Source organism: Actinia tenebrosa, unplaced genomic scaffold (genome assembly GCF_029948245.1).
Source record: "Actinia tenebrosa isolate PJP-AT-01 unplaced genomic scaffold, QUT_ActTen_1.0 PGA_scaffold5__44_contigs__length_20552954, whole genome shotgun sequence".
Lineage (NCBI taxonomy): Eukaryota > Metazoa > Cnidaria > Anthozoa > Actiniaria > Actiniidae > Actinia > Actinia tenebrosa.
Genome location: NW_028292582.1, coordinates 14,260,531 through 14,283,082, shown reverse-complemented (window position 1 = coordinate 14,283,082; position 22,552 = coordinate 14,260,531). Strand labels below are relative to the sequence as shown.

The following is a 22,552-nucleotide window of genomic DNA, read 5'->3' as shown; positions in this document are numbered from 1 at the left end:
ATATTTTAACTTTTATTTTTTTTATGAGAAATGAGACTGCCAACATCCCACTTTACCCTACCTCCAGACTCAGTAAAGACGAGCGTTTTGGGATTCCTGTGGACGCGTCTCTTTTCCTCTCCTTCTTCCCACACACTCAATCTAAGAAGGAAAGTAATATAGTACTATTCTATGAGTAGAAAAAAATAAATTATATATAATCTTATATTATCACAAGTTATGGTTAAATGAAAATACGGCTACACTGATGTTTTTCACTTGTAACACCGTATTCCCTGATGATAGATCTCAGATCCAAAAGCTTGGAAAACATTAAATATATAGAGATTACCTACATTACATTACCTAATTATTTAACGACACCTACATACAAAGAAACCTTAAACATGAAAACGTTCTTTTAATAGTGAAATTAGATTAATATGGCATGCATATGTGTTACTACAATCAAACAAAATCTAACAACGATTATAAGATACTTTTCAGTAGTCATGTCACAGTGCAAACTATGTCTTTAAAATGATCGTGAAATTTGATTGATTTGGTGGGAAGGTGTCAACTAAGGCAAACATAGGCTGATCTGTTGTCAGTCGGGTGCGATTTTTGAAAGCCTTCAGAAGCAGCTGCCAGCATATGCTTGCACTATTGAAGGTATTAGAGCAGGCAAGGGAAGGCGTTTGATACCCACAGTATAGCAGCAACAAAATAACAAGAGATCGATAAACTGGTAAGTGATGAAATACTTTGAAACATCTTGAAACAACTCGGATTAGCTAGTGACTTTTGTTCTACGGTACTATGGATCAAGGCAAATGTAAAATACAGAGCACTGCAGACTGTTCTTTTTAATTTTGATAACAAAATGATTCCTATAACACACAGAAAAATATCTTTACGAAGTAGGAATAGGAACACTGAAAAAAAAAACCGCAGATCTTCGAATCTTTTCCGCCCCTTCTTTGCGACAAAAAAGTGGAATGATTAAAAACAAGCGAAACAAGTGATAATGAAAACAAGAAAGTGGAAAAAATATCAAGCAAAATAAATACTTGACATTTGGGATTCAGTAAGCTTTTAGAGAAAGCAAAATCTATCTATCTATGCCGATAATATTTATCAGATTTTTTGTCTATTTTTGTTGCAATTGTTGTAACAAATTATTTTCCCCAAGCGCTTTTTACTGTCCAAGCTGAAAGTTCTCTATTCTTAATTGAAAGAAATTCGGGCAAAACTAGAAATTTATAATCGTATGGTATTCTGTTATTTCATTATTATTTTATCATTGATGCGTAAACCGAGAATACTTTACCAATTGCCAAAGAAAAACAGCGTACGACAATCAGGAAATATTCTTTTCGCTTGCGTCTTAATATTGATTTAAGCATTAAATGACATCCGTATGTACTTGGTATTCAATCGGATAAAAAAATAATAACTATTCGAATTTCAGCGAAACATAATTCTACTCTATAGAAATGCCAATAATAGATTCACACATTTCTTTTTGATGAAAAACTTCCGTTTTCAAAAAAAAGAAAAAGAAAATAAATAATGAATGAATGAATGAATAAATGAATAATTAATTGAATGAATGAATGAATGAATGAATGAATGAATGAATGAATGGATGGATGGATGGATGGATGGATGAATGAATGCATGAATGAATAAAGAAAGAAAGAAATAGTATTATTGCTTAAGTTCTCTTTATTTCAGCATGTAAATTATCGACGTACAACATGATCATAGTCAAGAGGGGAAAAATGGTAATGCATTGAAAAATTAGTAAAGTACTGCCAAAGCTCACCTTTGAAACATTCGCTCAGCAGAAAGTTAGCAGCCTGTTCAGCAGTCTGTTCAAAAGTTATTACAGTTTATTTTTGGTGAACGAAAACTTCATTAAATTGATGCTGCAATGTTAGATTATTTACAATAAATTTCACTACCAATTGCATTGAGAGCGCATGGAATATATAAATCTTTGAAAACATTTGAATTAAATCTTACAAAGAATACATGTCGATCAATACTCGTAAATTTTCAACAACAACAAAAGATGTACCATGCTTGAAACTTTAGTTATTCACACATAATTAATAATCATTATATTATTACAAAGTGAAGTACAAATTAATGAAGAATCAATGATAAGAATAAAATTTATTGGAATTACATGTAAAGATATAGTTTAGGGCTAGTTTTTTTATAGTTGGCTGACCGATACCGAGACTGTGCAGACTCTGAATCTTTAAAATTGGATCCAAAAATTTCTTTAACTTCATAAAATAATGATTAAAAAAAAAAATGGTTCAGCAGTACTGAGGTACAGTCGGTAGACATATACACTGAGCGTATCGAAAAGTGCCCAATGTAACTAAAAACTAAGCAATCTCGATAGTCTAATTGTAGAATATGGTATTTATACGTCTGAAATAAAAAATTAATATTTCTTTCATCTTGCTCGATTTATTTCTCATTTCTAGTATAGCCGGTCGTTTTCAGGCCCTTCCTTGAGCTTCTGGGGGCGCTCTTCTTTGGCTGTCACCTTGGTCGTTTTTACCTCTTTGTTTTTTCTTTGTCTTGGAGCGTTTCTGGACATATTCGAATTCCGTCGACTCCTCAGGAAAGACGACCCTGGTATCATCGTTTTCTCCGCCGATAAAGGCCGTTATGTCGGTCTGAACCGATTTCGAAACTAATGACTTGATATAAATTGTGTCACTGTTTGTAGAACTGTGTTGGGGCATATTTCTAGAGGACGCAGTCCTCCAGTCTTCTGCTGACCTTGCTCTTGGGCGCTCTTCGGGGACATCGGGTCTCTCATGTTTGTAGTTAACCGACCTATCATCTCCATAACCGAAAATCACTTGATTCCTCTGCCTGAAATATTCTGCGAGTTCGAGCATCAAAAGTTCTTTACCTTTTTTCCTTTCGGGTGTCTTGGGCAGATTACTAGACATTGTCACTCACTAAGCAAACGCTCCAACAAAGGGTACACCCGCACCAGCACACAGCCGAAATTTATAGTTTGTTGGTACATTATAATAAAACACATTTTTTCCTCAGCAATCTAGTGCGCTTTAGAATTAAAATAAATTATCTCTGATTAATTCCTAAGTATCATTTTGTTCTTCTTTATTTTCATACGACAACGTAGTTGCAATTAGGTGTACATCAATCAGATATGGTTAATTAATTAATAGTTGTTATTTTGAAACTTACGTAATGTTTTTTTGGAATTAGCAGTTTGTTTATCGAGATTATTGCTAGCGTCAAACACTAGTTGCTATTTTGAAACTTATATTATATTTTTAAGAAAGACCAGTTAATTTTTCATGGGATTGATGCTATCGTAAAACACTAGTTGTCATTTTGAAACTTATTTAACGTTTTGTATTGAAAATCAAATCTCGTGCAGTTTGAAATGAAATACCACTAGTTCAGTTTAAAATTAAGAATTTCAAATTGCACTTGCTTTAAATTGCAATCCTTTTTTTTTCAAACTGCACTCGGACCCATTGGATTTTCTTTTAAGAATAGAACATCAAAAATTATTTGATCAAAAACATTTTTTTTCCTTTTGTACAGTGATTTGTGATTTCAAAAAAAAATCAATAAGTAGCATACCAATCACTATTAATAATTTTTGATAAGAAAAAGTAGTATATTTTTCAAGAACATCTTGCCAACATACGACTAAAGTTTATCCATATTTGGTATGGGAGTGTTCTACGTTCTCTCTCGTTGCCTTTTTAAGTATGCGCACTTATTTAAAGACAGTCTCTGTTAGAGAAAAATTTCCAAACTTTTAGCCATATTTGGTATGGGAGTGTCCTATTTTCTCTCTTTCCCTCTCAAGCATACGCAGTTATTTTAAGACAGTCTCTGTAAGAGACAATTTTCCAAACGTCTATCCATATTTGGTATGGGAGTGTCCTATTTTCTCTCTTTCCTTCTAAAGCATACGCAGTTATTTTAAGACAGTCTCTGTAAGAGACAATTTTCCAAACGTCTATCCATATTTGGTATGGGAGTATCCTATTTTCTCTCTTGCCTTTTCAAGCATACGTAGGTTTTTAAAGACAGTCTCTGTTAGAGACAATTTTCCAATTTTTTTGCCATATTTGGTATGGGAGTGTCCCGTTTTCTCTCTTACCTCTTCAAGCAATACCTCTTCAATCATGCGCAGTTAAGCTAGTTAAGCTTGTGTAGAGAAAATTCCCCAAAAGTTTTGTGCTTTTTTCTGCCACCTTTGTCACACGCCAAAAAACAGACAAGACTTCAAAAGCTTTTTTACATACATCCATTGGGTCCAAGAACATTTAAAAAAAAGTCATAGACCTTTTGAATCATGTTTTCCCGAATTTTTGCCTGCGCCAACAGAACGTTCGTCGGAAAGAATAGCGGGCATTTTGAACATTTCCAGTCTTAAATTCTCTTGTTCAAGAGTATTGTGGATGTATTTGATTGAGTAAAAGTTATAACTGATTGCTTTATATAACAACCAATGTCTATTGTCAGTAGTTGTTACTCTTGAAAGAGCTGTAACAAAATTTGTAAGATTTTGCCAAAATATTTTAAAATAATGCATTTTCATATTCTCTGTTGCTCTTGACTGGATTTATTATAGAATCAGTAATATATATAATAGCGTACTAGAGAAATATTGTCATAGAAAACCCGTTAAGCTAGAAAATACTAAAACCACGCCATTTCTTTGAATTACTGGGGAGGATGTGCGAAATTTAGACTTTTTTTCGAAAGTATTAACATTTGGGAAGCTGAAGTCGTTCATTCTTTACTTTACCGTTGGCGTTCGTGAATTTGACACTAAAATGAGGCATAACACAAGGTAAAGGAGTCTTTTAATTAGGACTTTGTTCATTCAAATAATATACAATTACGTACAAGATTAGATATTGCAAGAATTCAACAATTATTCGCCGAAGGTTATCGGTGGAATATTCACCATAATCACTGAAACATCGAAATATTTTTACCGGGTTACCTGTGATAAAGCGTTTACATTAAAATACCTTTCTTTTTAGTATAATTTTAGACTTGAATATCAGAGAAAAGTCGAAATTCAGGGTTAAAAACGTTTTAGTATTACTTTTACTCTGACAAACTTTGGAAATCCTAATCATCAGTGGAGCAGTGAATGCTGTCGGCGAATATATTGTAAATATATATCAACCAATCACAGCGCGAGAAACTCTATATTGAAGTCTAAAGTTATACTAAAATAGTTAATTTATAACAAATGCAATTTGGATATATAACATCAATTAATTCATTAAAAAATGAATAACGTTATTGGTTACCTAGAATAACTAATCTTATTCTTGTCGATCAAAAAATAGGGATATTTGAAAAAAATTTATTCAACGAGTTTTTTCTTAACTAAAAAGCTATAATCAAGATAGGAAACATAAAAAATGAAATAAAGAAAAAATTAAAGAAAACGATGAATAATATATATTGTAAATAGTAATGAAAGCATCTGAAGAAGTTTATATTTTCAACCATGAATATGTTGATATACAGTCATGAAAGCATAGTTAACTATGATGAAAGTCAATGGGTATCTGATCCTTTATTAAAAGCACTTTTCACAAAGCAATCTCCACTCAAAAATTAGGAAACAAAACAAAAATCATAAATTTTAAATATCATTTGCCAGGGAAAACGTTTAACATAGAGAAAAGGCAGTTCGAACAGCCGAAAAATCCGGGTCAATCTTTCATTGAAAGCTCTTTATCATCGTCAACTTTCTCATGAAATAAGATTCTACTAACTGACTATATATTACAAAAGATTTCAATTTTTGTAAAACAAAAATTAGCTATTGTTGTTCTCCTATCCGTTTCATCATGACACGAAATCGCATCATCTCCGCCACTGATTCAACAGAGGAATCAAAAACCGCTGTTTTTCTTCTTCTGTCATTCACGTCAATGCAACCGTCAGCTAGTGCTGCTCTACCATATGGACGCTGCACAGCGCTCTCTGAATTTTCGCTTATGAAAACTGTGGTTGTCAGCCTACGGATGCTATTTCTCATGTTGTTCATGATTCTCTTCTTTGGATCCACAAGCTTTCTTGGCCTACCAGTCAAGGTTCCATTTTCTGGCTGGTCTTGCCCAGACGTTATCGAGGGGAATCTTGGCCTGCCAGTCAGGGTTCCATTTTCTGGCTGGTCTTTCCCAAACGTTGCCGAGGGCAATCTTGGCCTACCAGTCAAGGTTCCATTTAGCAGCAGTAAGGGGGACTCGCGATTGCTGTTCGGAATACGCCGGGGATTACCCGTGTTTATGCACTAGCGTCCGCAGCGGGAATTACCCGTAGGCAGGTATGTGTTGCGCGCTGAGTCCCTTACTGCTGCTGTGTTGGGGATTAAAGATATCGCAAACGGAGGATAAAATATTCCTTAGATATAGATGGACACCATCACGAGCATTCAGAACAAAACTGTGCGCAAACTTAGGACTCAGGCGTTGGACCGCTTGGATGTCGACTTTGCCTTCACAACGTTTATGGAGGGAAATACAGATGAGACGATGACGGAAGAAAGAGCAGAAAGGATAATTAAGTTGATGCCTGAAGGCGACTACCGTTTGGAGTTAACTTTCATAAAGTATTTAGACGGCGAATGGATTAGAAGAGTGTATGGATTGTCAGTGCCTCGACAACCATGTTTCGACTACCTTTTTTTCGTGTCCCAAAAGATGCCAATTCGTGTCCCAAAAGATGCCAATCCGTGTCCCAAAAGATGCCAATCCGTGTCCCAAAAGATGCCAATCCGTGTCCCAAAAGATATCTGGGACGCCTAGAAGAGTGTATGGATTGTTTTTCCAAAAGATGTGCGTTGTCCAACAAAGGCCACATTCGTAGTATTTGCTTCTCCCTCTATATATAGAGATGGACTCCCAAAAGACTATTTCGACAACATTGCAAGAGATGGGCATACGAGCGAAGAGTAGGCTGTTGGCGCATTTGCTGCTGGACAATGCCCACGACGGAAACCTACTACCGGACATATCCAAATGCGACTACTTGCGTGGAAACGAAGGTACTACCAGTTTGCAGCCGCTAGGAGGATTGCCGCCATTCGTAGACGATGTGTTTGTGTATGGGTTCGTCGCAGAACAAGATTTGTATGGGCGGGTGTGTAGAAATGCAAAGGCAATAGTATCCAAGATATCCATTGCAGCCACAGAAGCGTTTGGAATGTTCCTACCGACCAACATGGCGCACACGTGCAGAAAAGGAAACATAGTAGAGCGCGTGTCCCATTTGTCCAACAAGTGGAATAGCCTGCACGGCGAACACGCAGCCACCTTTGTAGCCAAAGTAGACACCTCCGAATTGTCCATAGAAGCCGTAGAGAAAGGCATTGCCAAGTTTGCCACTTTGCTGCAAGCGCACGGATATGGAATCTATTCCGTGGACTACACGCAGGATTTCTCCGGCACTTTGGACCGCAAGAGCTTGGTGCGCCGCCTGCGGCAAATGGGCTACAAAGAACAAGGGGAAGCTGGTTGGCGCGAAGGCACCATACTGGACAACACGCACTCGGTGGGCAACCATGTTTGTACTTGGGTAGAAAAGGGCAAACGGACGAAAATATACAACAAGATAGTGTCGAACTTCGAGGCTGGAGAAGTGCAAAACCCAGTAGGCGCAAAGCTTGCCGAATATGTGGATTGCCCAAACGACCACCTGCGTAGAACTTTCCTGCACCCCGATGTGCAGAAAAGAGGTTGTACCCGCGTGGAAATATCCATCTACAGCAGGGATTTCTCCAAAGAACACACCAATGCCATCGTGGAAACCATAGCGCCGCTAGAAGACATATTCGTGGTGCAGCCGCCAAAAAACATGGGGTTGGCACTTGCCGAACTCCTAGACAGATGCTGCTGCATTTGCTGCGAGGAAACGGGAGAAATATTCCTAGCTTGGTACTGCCATGTGGGAACAGGAAGAATAGCCGGTGTGCGCGTGCGGGGCAACGAAAAGTGGGAGCAGTGCGTACTTTGGACCATAGCAGAGTTCGGTCTGCGCAGATGTCCCATATTACGCATAGACGTAGGAGAATTGGATCCGGTGGAAATACTGCCGCTGCGCTGCTACACGAAAGATAGTCCTACCGTATTGGCGGAGTCCAAGTTTCCCACCCGCGTGCATGCGAATGCTCCTACTATCGCAGACTTCCTGCCTACGAGCGAACACGTGGAGTGGATATGGCGCACAAAGAAGGCGCAAAGGATCGGAGTAGAAAAGAGCGCCTTTGGCATTTTGGAAGTGCCTACGGACCGCAGAATATCCTTCCTGTCCAAAAGAAAACGACAGCAGCGCTTGGAAGACATACGGGACGATTTGGAAGGCGACGAGTGGGTCGAAGCCACGAAAAGATACCACGCAGAACTGTCGGAGCAAAGGCAGTCCATCCTGCGGCAAAAGGAAGAAGACAGGAAAGCCATAGAAAAAGAGTTGGAAAAATATAGGAAACTATTGGATAGGATTTCCAGAAGGACAGACAATCTACGCAAATTGTTCTTTGGAGAGGACGCAGCCAAGCGCTTTCTAGAGGATTCCGTGCCTCGCAAAATACATCGAATGCAAGAAATACCCGCAGGGGACTACAAAATACTAGGATACGCAGTACCCAAAAACGTAGATGCCGCTTGGCCTGCCAAAGGGCACCGAGTAGCTTTGCGCAGGGGGGCAAAAGAAACTTCCGTAGCATGGGCTGTGGATGCGTTGCTGGATGCATTTGCAGTCGGGAAGTTCGAAGCCAACGGCAACATACGCACTGCCATACCTGGAGAAGAAATATTGGTGGAGTGGGAAAACAACATAGCCACTGTCTTCGTGCCCGAAGGACCCGGTTTGGATACGTACTACGAATTGGCTAGGAAAATAGACCATTCGATACCCCGGAATCCAGGAAAGCTACTAGAAGTGCCGGCGCCACCCAACAAAGAATGCACGCAGGCTTTGCGCATGCAGCCGGGCGAATACCAATGCTGGCGCTACGCAAAAGCCACATACAGGGGCAAAGAAAGGACCATCCTATTCCTATCCCCCCGATGCTCCCAATGCGTATTGGAGGGCTGCACGGTAGAACATGCAACCACGCCCGTTTGGGGACACTTTCTGCAGGCGCAAAAAATAGACTGGACATCTCCGCCGCCTTTGTACTGCAAAATAGGCAGGGAAAAGACCACCGCAAACAAAAGAAAGGATAGATTGGTGCACGTGTCCGCAAAGGGCGTCGATCTGGTAGACGCCCTTTCTACTCCATCTCCGGAATCTTAGAAGGCCTCTGTGGCCGTTCGGAAGGCCCCGGACGTTCGTAGTAGACAACCTTTTCCACTGGTTGCTGCATGCGCGCCCAAAGCAATGCTCCAATGCCAAAGATGGCAAATACTATATTCCCGGCTATTTGCCAGTCTATCTTCGTGGATATTTCCTCCACTTCGTCCTCTAGGTTTTCCTCGCTGTAGTAGCCATCCTCGTCGCTACCAGGTGGTTGTATCTTGGACGACAGCTCCGCACGAAGCTTTTCTAGATCGTCCACGCGGTCTAGCAATTCTTTTTTTGTGGTTGCAAGTTCGGCCAGCAATTCCTCCTTTGCTTTTCCTAGGTCGTCCAAAACAATGGCAAAGGAATCCTGCACTTCTAGAAAATGCTTCTGCAAATCTGTCGTGGGTGGCGTTTCTGGAATTGCAGGCGTCGCATTGTTTTCCTGCTCTATCCTGCGTATTTTGGGAATACCCACACCGTACTTCTTGGCTACCTTTTGTAGCCCCATTCCATTCTTCCTGTCTTCCAAAAGGTCTGCGATCTCCTCTTTGGATAGTATCTTGGGTGTGGCCATATATGTAGGTAGATACGGAACATACCCTATGTTTGTCCATGGAATACCCTATGGATCCATATGGTAGATACCTGTTTGTCCACAGATATAGCATGTATTTGTACATAGCCACGGGTATAGCTGCATACATGCTAGGAAAACAACGGACAATACAAATGCTGCTGGAAATTCTAGAAGGTCTCTACCGAGCGCAAAAGACAATACGGGAAGTTCGAATACCAGGCCACGTGGCGACTTTGTTGCAACTACCACGGCAAAGGTAGGGAACGGATCGTTCCTCCATAGTAGGTCTCTATATTTCGTGTTGTTTTGCTAGCAGACAACAAAGAAAAATAGGAATGTATTTTCGAACTCTTTGCGCCCAGAAATACGGATCGACATCTTCGGGGACACAAAGAAAGGTAGTTACACTCCCATAGCACATCTTTGGGAACATGCATACACTCTTTTGGGAACACAAAAAAAGGTAGTCGAGGCACTGACAATCCATACACTCTTCCATAGGTTAAATCTTTGTTAAGACACCACGGAAACTATTCCAAAGAGTGTCTTAGAATGTTGACAATAAGGTTAAATCTTTGTTAAGGATACCTGGAAACTATTCCAAAGAGTGTCTTAGAATGTTGACAATAAGGTTAAATCTTTGTTAAGACACTTTTGAAATAGTTTCCATATATACTTAACAAAGATTTAACCTTATTGTTAACATTCTGAGACACTCTTTGAAATAGTTTCCATATATACTTAACAAAGATTTAACCTTATTGTTAACATTCTGAGACACTTTTGAAATAGTTTCCATATATACTTAACAAAGATTTAACCTTATTGTCAACATTCTGAGACACTCTTTGAAATAGTTTCCAGGTATCCTTAACAAAGATTTAACCTTATTGTTAACATTCTGAGACACTTTTGAAATATATATTACGCGATAGCATTTCTTGGGGCCCTTGCTACCATGGAGAGGCATTTCGCCTCCACCTACTTCCCTATGGACATTTCTGGTGCTTGCTACCAGCGCAGAGGACACAAAAAAATACTACTTTGTGCCTACCAGTAGAAAAGGTAGTCGAAACATGGTTGTCGAGGCGCGGACAATCCATACACTCTTCTAATAAGGTGTTTTCTTACGACCTCCATTGGCGTAATACTGCTCTCTGGTAGCATTTGGTACGGCATTACGAATATTCTTACCACATTCGTAACACTGTGCTGACGTGTCGTCTTCTATTTGCATTTTCTTACCACAACACCAGAAACCCTTGGGCTTGGGTATGTTAACTTTGGGTCTTAGACAAATTATACAGAAGTCATTGGTGAACTTTTTACATTCATGCATCGTATATCCAACAAAATATCTTAACCTCCATTTACGGTACCCATCGTTTCGACAACTAGCAGCAGTAAGGGAATCAGCGCGCGGGTAATACCCGACTCGGACGCTGTTACGTGAGCACGGGGAATATCCGTGTAATTCCGAGGGGTGACCGCGAGTCCCCCTTACTGCTGCTCATTTTCTGGCTGGTCTTGCCCAGACGTTATCGAGGGGAATCTTGGCCTGCCAGTCAGGGTTCCATTTTCTGGCTGGTCTTTCCCAAACGTTGCCGAGGGCAATCTTGGCCTGCCAGTCAAGGCTCCATTTTCTTGCTGGTCTTGCCCAAACGTTGCCGAGGGCAATCTTGGCCTGCTAGTCAAGGCTCCATTTTCTGGCTGGTCTTTCCCAAACGTTGCCGAGGGCATTCTTGGTCTGCCAGTCAAGGCTCCATTTTCTGGCTGGTCTTTCCCAAACGTTGCCGAGGGCATTCTTGGCCTGCCAGTCAAGGTTCCATTTTCTGACCGGTCTTTCCCAAACGTTGTCGAGGGCATTCTTGGCCTGCCAGTCAAGGTTCCATTTTCTGGATGATCTTGCCCAAACGTTGTCGAGGGCATTCTTGGCCTGCCATTCAAGGTTCCATTTTCTGGCTGGTCTTGCCCAAACGTTGTCGAGGGCATCATTTTACCAATTTGTTGTATTGGTTCTTCTAACTTTTTCTGCATTCTCCCTTTAATCTTCTTCGAAGACTGATTTTCTGTTTTCCCAGAAGACTTCTTCACAGTCCCGTCGGATTGCTTGGTCTCTGCGATTGACTTCTTTTTCGGTGGGGATCCATAAACACCATCACTTTGGCAGTGACGGTGACAGCAGCATTGCTTTTCTTCCCGACCTCCAGCTAAAACTTCATGATGAAAGTCATTTTGATTCATCACTAGAAATTCTCGACTTCTGCTTGACCAGATCCGGTTTGTCTTGCTATTTGACACTGGAGTACTGGCTACTGCTTGCCCTCGGTCCGTCATTGAATGTCCTTCCTCGCCATAAAAGATCCTCCTGTTTCTCTCAACAAAGAAATCAGTTAACTCCAACATGGATGGGGATCTGTTTTTTAACTTTCTTGTTCTGTCAGTGTTGGAATACATCTCGGGTCGTTCTTCTGAATGAGTTTCAGCAGTTGATAAGTCTGAGAATGAGCCTGAGCCTAAGAATAGGATGTTGCACCATGTAGTAACTACCCTTGAATGATTCAAATGATTGCGTAGACGCTATTTATGCGTCTCTATCTGGCAATTAAGCTACGTTAACGTTGAGACAATCATTATGTTTTCGAAAATAGCGTCTTTAATAAAGACTACCGAATTTGTACTTGATAATCATAGAGTGAAGTCGCTAAACCCATCAAACAGACTAATTAACATTAGTTAAATCCAAATCATTAATCCTGCGTTGGATGAGCTACTACTTGACTATAAATTATACACTACCAGTAGCGATGTGCCGGCTTTGAAAACTAAAACCTTGAATTTAACTTAAATTCAAAACTCGTTTGTGTCTATAAATTTTTTTACCGACTAGCTGGATTTGACTAAAACAATTAGTCCTAACGCCCTCTTGGCCTATTGGTCAATCGGTCCATTCGGGCTCGAGGACTAATTGCTAATTAGTAGGCCCTAATTCCATTTTGTGTGTGTGTGTGTGTGGGGGGGGGGGGGGGGGGGGGGAGGAGATGGTTGTTACCTAGAAAGCCAGTACTATACTATAAACTTTATAGCGGACCTGAGCGGAGCACCATACTTAAGAAATATTGGTAATCCGTCGGGTTGATTTTTGATGGCTTGACTATGGCTTTATACTTTTCATGAAAAGCAGTTTTGCTCATTCGACAAAAAACACAAATCAAAAAAAAAAATTCTCAAACGTTTTAATATTTCATATTTGAATGAAATTTAGAAATTACTACATATTACAAAAAATATATTCGCCCTTTATTTCATTAATCTTTTTTTATATTTATATTTCAAAATTTTAATGAAAACGATTGATGGCTTAAGGCAAACTTAGTTTTTAGCTTGAACATTTCAAATATATATTTGGCCAATATAACTTGTTATACGACGTTATACAAGCTTTAGAAGTGTTGAGCACAGTGTTTATAGTCAATCATATTGTTTAAAGCATGGGACTATTTTTCATTCCTTTCTTTTTTACTTTAACAAAAATGTAATTTAGGCGGAAAACGTTCGCTTTTTTCTTAGTTCGCTGAGACTGAGGTCATTAAGTATCAATTTACCTGTAAGAAAGTCTGCATTTTGATTGGTGAAGAACCAACTCAAATAAGATGGCGTTAAGCCGCCGTGCTTCATGATTGGTTCAATCGACAGCCTCCTCATTCACCGCTTCTAACAAGAGACCATGGTCTCTTACGGTATGCAACAAAAAATTGGCCACTAATGAAGTATACTTTTTATTATGCGCGGCAACTCCAACCTCGGCTTGGAACGTGATCACTGAACGGGACTGTAAACTTTACAGTTCCGTTTGATCACGTTCCAAGCCGAGGTTGGAGTTGCCGCGCATGAGTAACTCATGTGCTCAATACTTAACCAAGTTAGAGTATTGCATTGGCTGTAAATAAATATCAGCATGTCATGGTAAATTATCAAGACTAAGGCCATGTTCTCTTCCTAATAAATTGTAGACACCAATAAAATAAACCTAAACTTCGTGTGAAATGGTAAACTTTACTTTATGTTTGACGTACATAAAACGTATCGAGCACGACTAAATCTCCCAGTAACCCCTTGCGGGGAGTGGGTCTCCACAGGGAGCCCAAAGTCCACTATAAAATCAATCAATGTATTCCTTCTTTTTCTTAAAAAAACAAGGTGTTACTTATACTAGAGTACCTTTCGATTCAACTTTTATCTAGATTTGTTGAGAGTACGTGTAAAACAAGCTTTCGATATATACTCATTTCAATAAAGTTAGTCACCAAAAACCTAGAAAGCTGTGATCGCTGAGAATCATGGGAAATATTTCATATTCAACAAGTAAAGCTTTTGACACAAACTGCAGCAGTTGAGGATGCTCAGAGGAGGTGAACTCGTAACTGGGGGAAGATCTCAAGTCCATCAACAGTTATCAAGCGGTTAAAATATGTAAAATGCATCTACCCGAAATCCTTGCCGGTCTCAGCTTTGTAGCTTTTCAGGTGACTAACTTTATTGAAATAAGTGTATGTGCAGGTTGGTAGTTTTCTTATGTGCTGATCTTGCTAAAAAAGCGTTTTTTAGGCCCCGTCCACACGCGTATCCGGAAATTTCTGTATCCGCAATTTTTTTTTTTTTTTTTTTTTTTTTTTGCGGATACGAAAATGTTCGCGTCCACACGCAGCGTATTCGAATCGTTTTCGAATCGTTTTCACTGTCCACACGTATCCGGAAATTTCTTGATCCGCCCTGATGCACGCTAGTCCCTAGTCCCTTTGACAGATAGTTTTTCTTATTGAACATGCGCAAAATCGTGTTTACGTCAGCGTATTCGAAAATTTGCGGATACGACCGTCCACGCGCATCCGTATTCGGAGCGTATTCGAAAATTTCCAGTCTGGAGACCGTTTTCGAAAATTTCCGGATACGGATACAAATATCTCTGGACACGTGTATACAAAATTGTAAAGGCGCGGTTACTCGTACGATGTCTTTTATCGAAGGCTTGGTTACATCAAAAATCATCTGGTTTTCAAGATAGGCGAGAGAAGTATTGTGGTATTACAGCAGTATGAATGAATGAATGAATGAATAAAAAATGATCATGAGTAAATAAAAAAATTTAAAACGACAAACATAAAGAAAAAATAAACAAAATGAAGTGATTATCGGACATCCATCAGGTTTACGCGAAGACATTGCTAAAATTATTGAAGAATTTTTTCCCCGAGAAAAATTTGCTTGAAGAAACATAATTCGATTTTTAATAATAACTATCCAAGCAGCAATAACCCTTTAATGTTCCAGTTGGTACTGACAAAAAGTGGTCTTGGACGCGACGTGTGCTCTCGAGTCAGTGGAAATGAATATTTTGTCCGGTAGTTATTACTGACATTAATGTCATGGCGAGAAAGAGACAAAATTAACCATTAAATCTTTACTGTATTCAGGTTTCTCTGACATCAGTACTTCAGTTTTTAATAATAATAATAATAATAAAAACGCTCCGTCTTTGGAAGTAATTAAAAGAACTGCAATAAAACTATCCCAAGGTTAATGACAGCAAGATAATTGACAGCAAGATAATTGACAGCAAGATAATTATCCATAGGAAATTGTCCAAGCAATATATATTGCTAATAATAACAAGTTTTGACACGGGAAAACGTGTCAAATGTGCTGGGCACATTGGATACTTTTAACAGAGTAGAAGACTATTTGGGATTTAGTCATTGTAAGACAGAAGAAAGTCCGTGGATTCGGTTTGAATATTTTTTTACAGTCAAATTGAACCAGCATAAATGAGTCTTGGTCGCAAACCCCAAAGCAAGCCTCCGTCTCTCTGAGAACCAGTGTTATGGTGGCTCCTTCGGCTCAAAAACACCACACAAAACATTATTGAACAGAAGATTCTCCATCTACAGAAAAAGTTTGGTTTCCGCGAAAATTTACCTCAGAATACCCTGCGAGCAGAGTCTCCTTTACCTTCCCCCGAGTGAGAGAAAGGAAAGAAGACTCTTTCCTTTCTCTCACTCGGGGGAAGGTAAAGGAGATTTTGCTCGCAGGGTAACCTCAGAATGGAAATATTACGAAAAACGTACACTTTCTCTTTCCCTACACTTCTAAGTAAATTTGCCACCCAAACAATATGGCGTCGGAAAACGTGAAAGGAACTATAAATAAACTAACACAAAACTCGTGTGAGTACTCTTTTATGTAAATTATGACGCAGTAAATTCCTCGTCCACCCACTCGTTGAAGGTTTCGGCATGAAAATCCCTTTTTCATAAATATATTCGACTAGAAATAGATGCGTTTAGCTAACCAAAACAAAAATCATTACTTTAGTTAATACAATAACATATAACTCGTGCGGGTACTGTTACTAAAACAAGGAACGGCCTGAAACCACCTGAAACCACCTAAAACGACCTGAAACGACCTGAAACCATCTTGAAACCACCTGAAACCAGCCAAAACATTGAATCTCCATCGAGTTTGTCGTCCAGTTTGTGCATTTTCTTGACTTTTATAGATCAATCAAGTGTTTGTTTTCCTTGGAAGGGATGTACTTCATGGTAGAATGTCATATAGTCGCTACGTATACTCTCCCATAGAAGTATTCCACACTTATACCTCACCTCTCCCTCGCTACGATTACCTGTTCCTAGCTATGATCAACCGTCCCTACCTATGATCAACTATCCCTAGCTATTTTCACCATTTTCTACTAATGGTTTCCCGTACCTATATATAGATTAATTTCCCCTTATATAGTTTAATGAACTTAAAAACTTGCAGGCAACATGGCTGAATTACGTTAAGCAGGGGCTTATCCAGGATCTGTCATGTGGGGGGGGGGGGGGGGGGGGGGGGGCTGGGGGTCACAACATACCTAATTGTCACTATGACATCATATCACATACTGCATCAACGGTCAGATGATTTATCTTTGGCTTTGAAAATGGGGTCACAGGCACCCCTGAGCCCCCTAGATAGGCCAATGTTAAGTTAAACAAATTTACACGTTAAAGTAAGTGAAAAATGTTCAAATTGTAATCATAGCTAGGGACAGTTGATGACAGCTAGGGATAGTTGAAAATAGCTAGGGACAGTTGATGACAGCTAGGAGCAGTTGAAAATAGTAAGAGATAGTTGAAAATAGCTAGGGATAGTTGATCATAGCTAAGGGATAGTTGATCATGGCTAGTGACAATTGATCATAGCTAGGAACAGTTGATCATAGGTAGGGACGGTTGATCATAGCTAGGAACAGGTAATCATAGCAAGGGAAAAGTGAGGTATAAGTGTGGAATACTTCTATTGGAGACTATACGTATGAGCGACTATATGACATTCTACCATGAAGTACATCCCTTCCAAGGAAAACAAACACTCGATCGATCGATAAAAGTCAATAAAATACACAAACTGGACGGCAAACTCGATGGAGATTCAATGTTTTGGCTGGTTTCAGGTGGTTTCAAGATAGTTTCAGGTCGTTTCAGGTCGTTTCAGGTCGTTTCAGGTGGTTTTAGGTCGTTCCTTGTTTTAGTAAATACCAATAGTACTATTTTAGATCAATGACGCAGTAGAAATTCCTGGCCCGCCCCCATTCAAGCTTACGGCATGAAATACGTTTTTGTCATAAAAATATTCGACTAGAAATAAATATGTTTTGCTAATCAAACCTAATATCATTTTTCTTGCTAATAAAATAATATAAAACTCGTGCGAGTACTGTTATGGGATGGACCGCTCTCGGTACGAGCTACGGGATCTTTATTCCACTTTCTCTTCACTCTGACTAAAACTAATTACATGAGCTCTATTTATAATAACTTCATGACAGGTGTCATTCTACAATCAATATGATATCATCGCTGTGCCTTGATTGGCTAATGGAAATAGTAAATTCCTGAGTGTGATATCTTATTAAGAATAATACGAGTGAAAATCATAGAACTAAACATAACTTAAACTAAAGATATTATGTGAATATATGGTAAATGTATAGAAAGGTCTACGAGGAATATATATATCATAAGATTTAAAAGAATAGTGCTAAAATAACTAAGCAAAGGGGTAAAGAGTGTTTAGGGTGTAACCATAGGTGTACATGCTAATGGGAGGAGCTAAGTGGTTTACTTGTAAATTCAAAGCATACCATCATCTAAACTCGTGCGTGATGGCAGCCTTACTGAAATCTTATATCGATATTTTCAATAACTAATTGATCGTTCTTTATCTTGTTTTCATACGATAAGAAATAGTAATTAGAAATCTGATGTCTAGCTTAGTCTGTAAAAACATTAATTTTCTCTCTCATAACAGTACTATTTTACATCAATGACGCAGTAGAAATTCCTGGCCTGTCCATTTACAATCTTTTGTTTACGTAACTAATTCGAGTTGTATCAAAAAACAAAAATCGCACTTAAAGTTTCTAATTTAGCTCCAGTTTCTAATTATCTGCTTAGAACTACCAAATTAATTAAGTTTAAAGTAAGTTGGATTAAGGCACTCTTACCACGAAAACCACATATGTTCAACCTCTTTCACCTCCTCCGTGTCCCGATCTTACAGATCTCAACATGCATTTTCACCTCGTGTTTCACCAATGTCAATCATGACGAGGTCCACCAATGGCATTCGTAACACTAAATTCCGATCATACCTAACTCACCAAAAACAAATGTACTGTGCCCATAGGCCCAGCACAAAAATAGACTTTGCATTGGGAACTAAGGGACGTTTTTTATTGGGGGGAGGGGGGATGAGGGCTTGGGCTTTAGGGGGGATCGGGGGGGGGGGGGGAGGGCTTGGGCTTTAGAGGAGAGGATCATCAGTAATAATCTAAACATTTTAAAGGGTCATCTTTTTTTTTTTTTTTTTTGACAAGTTGTTTCCTTCTATTGTTGACTTTTAATAAGCCTGCTTGGCATCCGAAATTGGCTTCGTAAACCAGTAACAAAGAAAATTCCGGATGCAACGCAGGCTAATTTTATAATCATGAATTTTTACTGAGTGAGATGGGAGAGGCGTACAACCACTTAAAAAAGTTTACTGGGAACCCAGCCCCCATCCCCTCAATAAATACTTACGCTTCCCTTGATGATAAATGATGGTAAATTGACGTCTTACTTACTTAGGCCCATCGAATACCTGAACAGAAATATAGGCTGAGATGTCCGCTACCATCAATCAGCTTCAGCTTGGCTTTGACGTCTTTGCTTTAATCTTTGGTGGCCTTGGCAACAGCCTCGTTATCGCAGTCATATCGAACAAAAACCAAAAGAACGTCAATGATGTCTTCATAATTAATCTTGCCATTGCTGATGTCATGTTCATATTAATGAGTATTCCTGGTGACGTGATGAGAGTTCTGGCTATAGCACCGCATTCGTTGCTCTATTGTTCGACAGTCCGACCCCTCGTAACCATGTTCTTTTGCCTTGGCTTGTTTACCATAACCGCAATGTCCATCTATCGATGTTACGTCATTGTTCATCCGTACCGCCCCAAGATGAAGTTCATGTACGCGTATATCTGGATACTTATTGTGTGGGCTCTTTCTTTTATGACATCGCTACCTGCTATTATCGTAGCATCTGTATCTACACGAGGTCGTTGCGAGGGAACATGGAAATCTCGAAAGTACAAAGACGCTTACATCATATTTTTACTTTTAGCAAAATGCATCATTCCATTGTTGCTCATCACGATTGCTTACACCAGGCTTGGCTTCTTTCTCTATCACAATAAACCACCTCAAACAGAAAACAGCGCTTCAAACCAGAAAAGAAATCGAATCGAAAACATCAAGATTGTGAAAACCGTTGCTGCAATTGTGTTGTTGTTCGCAGTGTGTACGACTCCACATCAAACAGGCTGGACCTTGCTTCAGTTCGGAGACGAAGAAGAAAAACAAAAAGGTAAATCCATATTACGAATAAGTCCCATTATCCAGAACCTTCACACGTGCGTGAATCCACTCATATATGCTATATCGAGAAGGTATTACAGGCAAGAATACATTAAGTATCTCAAAACGTTTTGCTGTGCCTGCTGCAAGTGGAGCTCAACAGGTCGTGTCGATCCTAGTACCTGCGACGATTTAACTCAGCTGCCAAATCATTCAACACATGCGAGATGCCATGAAAATGGGGAAGCATCCGGTGGAGATGTTGCTCAGCTTGACAACAGAACGGTATTGTGAGATAAAGACAGAAAAGAAACGACTTTATTTGAAATGATGCCCCTTTTAGTAGAAGATGAAACCATCATTACCACTATGCATCAATCATCATCATCATCATCATGCATCAATTATCATCATCATCATCATCATGCATCAATCATCATCACCATGCATCAATCATCATCACCATGCATCAATCATATCATCATGTATCAATCATCATCATCATGCATCATCATCATCATCACTACTATGCATCAATCATCATCACCATGCATCAATCATCACCACCATGTATCAATCATCATCACCATGCATCAATCATCATCACCATGCATCAATCATATCATCATGTATCAATCATCATCACCATGCATCAATCATCATCACCATGCATCAATCATCATCACCATGCATCAATCATCACCATCATGCATCAATCATATCATCATGTATCAATCATCATCACCATGCATCAATCATATCATCATGTATCAATCATCATCATCATGCATCAATCATCATCACCATGCATCAATCATCACCACCATGCATCAATCATCATCACCATGCATCAATCATATCATCATGTATCAATCATCATCATGCATCAATCATAATCATCACCACCATGTATCAATCATATCATCATGTATCAATCATCATCACCATGCATCAATCATCATCACCATGCATCAATCATCACCACCATGCATCAATCATATCATCATGTATCAATCATCATCACCATGCATCAATCATCACCACCATGCATCAATCATATCATCATGTATCAATCATATCACCATGTATCATCATCATCACCACCATGTATCAATCATCATCATCATGTATCATCATCATCATCACCACTATGCATCAATCATCATCACCATGCATCAATCATCACCACCATGTATCAATCATCATCATCATGTATCATCATCACCACCATGCATCAATCATAATCATAATCATCAAGGTAATCATCGAAATAAAAAAGCGTAATAATAGTGACAGGACTCAACACCATTAAGGCATGGCTCTTTTGAGGAAGTGATGGAAAATCAGCTATTTATTCATATCTTTGACAGTTTACTACGAATCTTTCCCAAATTTGGCTCGTAGTAGTAATTCTTCAAGGCAAGCAATTACCGCATATCTGTTACCATGGAAACCAGGTCACGTGACCACAAGGCCGCCATCTTGGATTTTTTAAACAAATCGTTTGTAGTCGTATTGAAACTACTTCAAATGTCCTGAAAATCCATATTCCTTTTTATATTTGCAATACCTATATGGATCTAATTGGATATCTTGGAAATTATATTAAGTTTAATTTTTAGAATATTTTTAATTTTTTGGAAAATACAGAAAATATTCTAGAAATTAAACTTAATATAATTTCCAAGATATCCAATTAGATCCATATAGGTATTACAAATATAAAAAGGAATATGGATTTTCAGGACTTTTGAAGTAGTTTCAATACGACTACAAACGATTTGTTTAAAAATCCAAGATGGCGGCCTTGTGGTCACGTGACTTAGTTTCCATGGTAACCAAGGCTCTAAGGTTCCTTCTTTTCACAAAAGACATTAACTTGCCAAGTTTGGGTAAGATTCGTAGAAAACTGGCTATGATATAGCCAAACAGTTTTTCATCTGAGAGCCATGCCTTAATCATGCTGAGGACAATTAGAGACTGGATTTCAAAAATAGCTTCATGTAGCGAAGAATGATAATTAAACGGATGAAAAAATCCTTGATGTCTATTTGACTCACTTTTTACCTACCATGTCTCCTATCGTGATTAACAAACTAAACTATAACAAAGTGCTTTGACGTATTTCTGATATTAATGCTTGTTTTCAGCAAGTGCTTAACCGTTGCTAATGTTTCCTGCTAGTATCATATATTGTGGACGTACGTATATTATCTATATCTACAAGTATAATAGAACATTAATAACTAGCTAATGGATTTGCGCTCCATTAACAACAAAATCACATTTTTTGCACGAACTAAGATATTATCTTCCAGGACGTTTTTGCTCATAACCGATACCACTCGTTGATGTGAAGACGTTAACTTCGCGTCTCTCGTGTTTATCTTGGCCTACCTGATCTAGACCCGACTAATGTGCAAAGGAAAGAGAAGATTGTATCGGCACATTTTCCTTTTAATACTAACATATTCAACCCTTTTGGGTTATGCCTTTTGCACCCTCCACTTAACATTAATCATAGTCTCATCTTTGTAATATTTATTTTTGTATGTGTGGAAAATATGAAACCCCTGAGCAAGGGCGGATCCAGCCAAAATTTTAGGGAGGGGGCTAATTGAGTTTTGGGAAGGGGGGGAGGGGGCTAATTGAGTTTCTTCCGTCAACACAACGGAAAACAATTTAAAAGGGCATCTAGTTCTTCAGTTTTGTTTTGT

The 22,552-nt window shown here is 39.0% G+C and overlaps 1 protein-coding gene across 1 annotated transcript; it reads left to right on the top strand.

The window, feature by feature from the left end:
- Nucleotides 1-648: 648 nt before the first annotated feature.
- On the top strand, nucleotides 649-20,980 carry LOC116297083 (QRFP-like peptide receptor). The gene is made up of 2 exons (XM_031705232.2): nucleotides 649-727; nucleotides 19,063-20,980. Exon 2 carries the CDS (start codon nucleotides 19,098-19,100, stop codon nucleotides 20,127-20,129), a length of 1,032 nt encoding a protein of 343 aa, XP_031561092.2. The 5' UTR covers nucleotides 649-727; nucleotides 19,063-19,097; the 3' UTR covers nucleotides 20,130-20,980.
- The last annotated feature ends 1,572 nt before the right edge of the window (nucleotides 20,981-22,552 follow it).

Bases quoted from the DNA above. Each gene is read 5' to 3' on its own strand.
- LOC116297083 (XM_031705232.2), top strand. From the start codon at position 19,098: ATGTCCGCTACCATCAATCAGCTTCAGCTTGGCTTTGACGTCTTTGCT.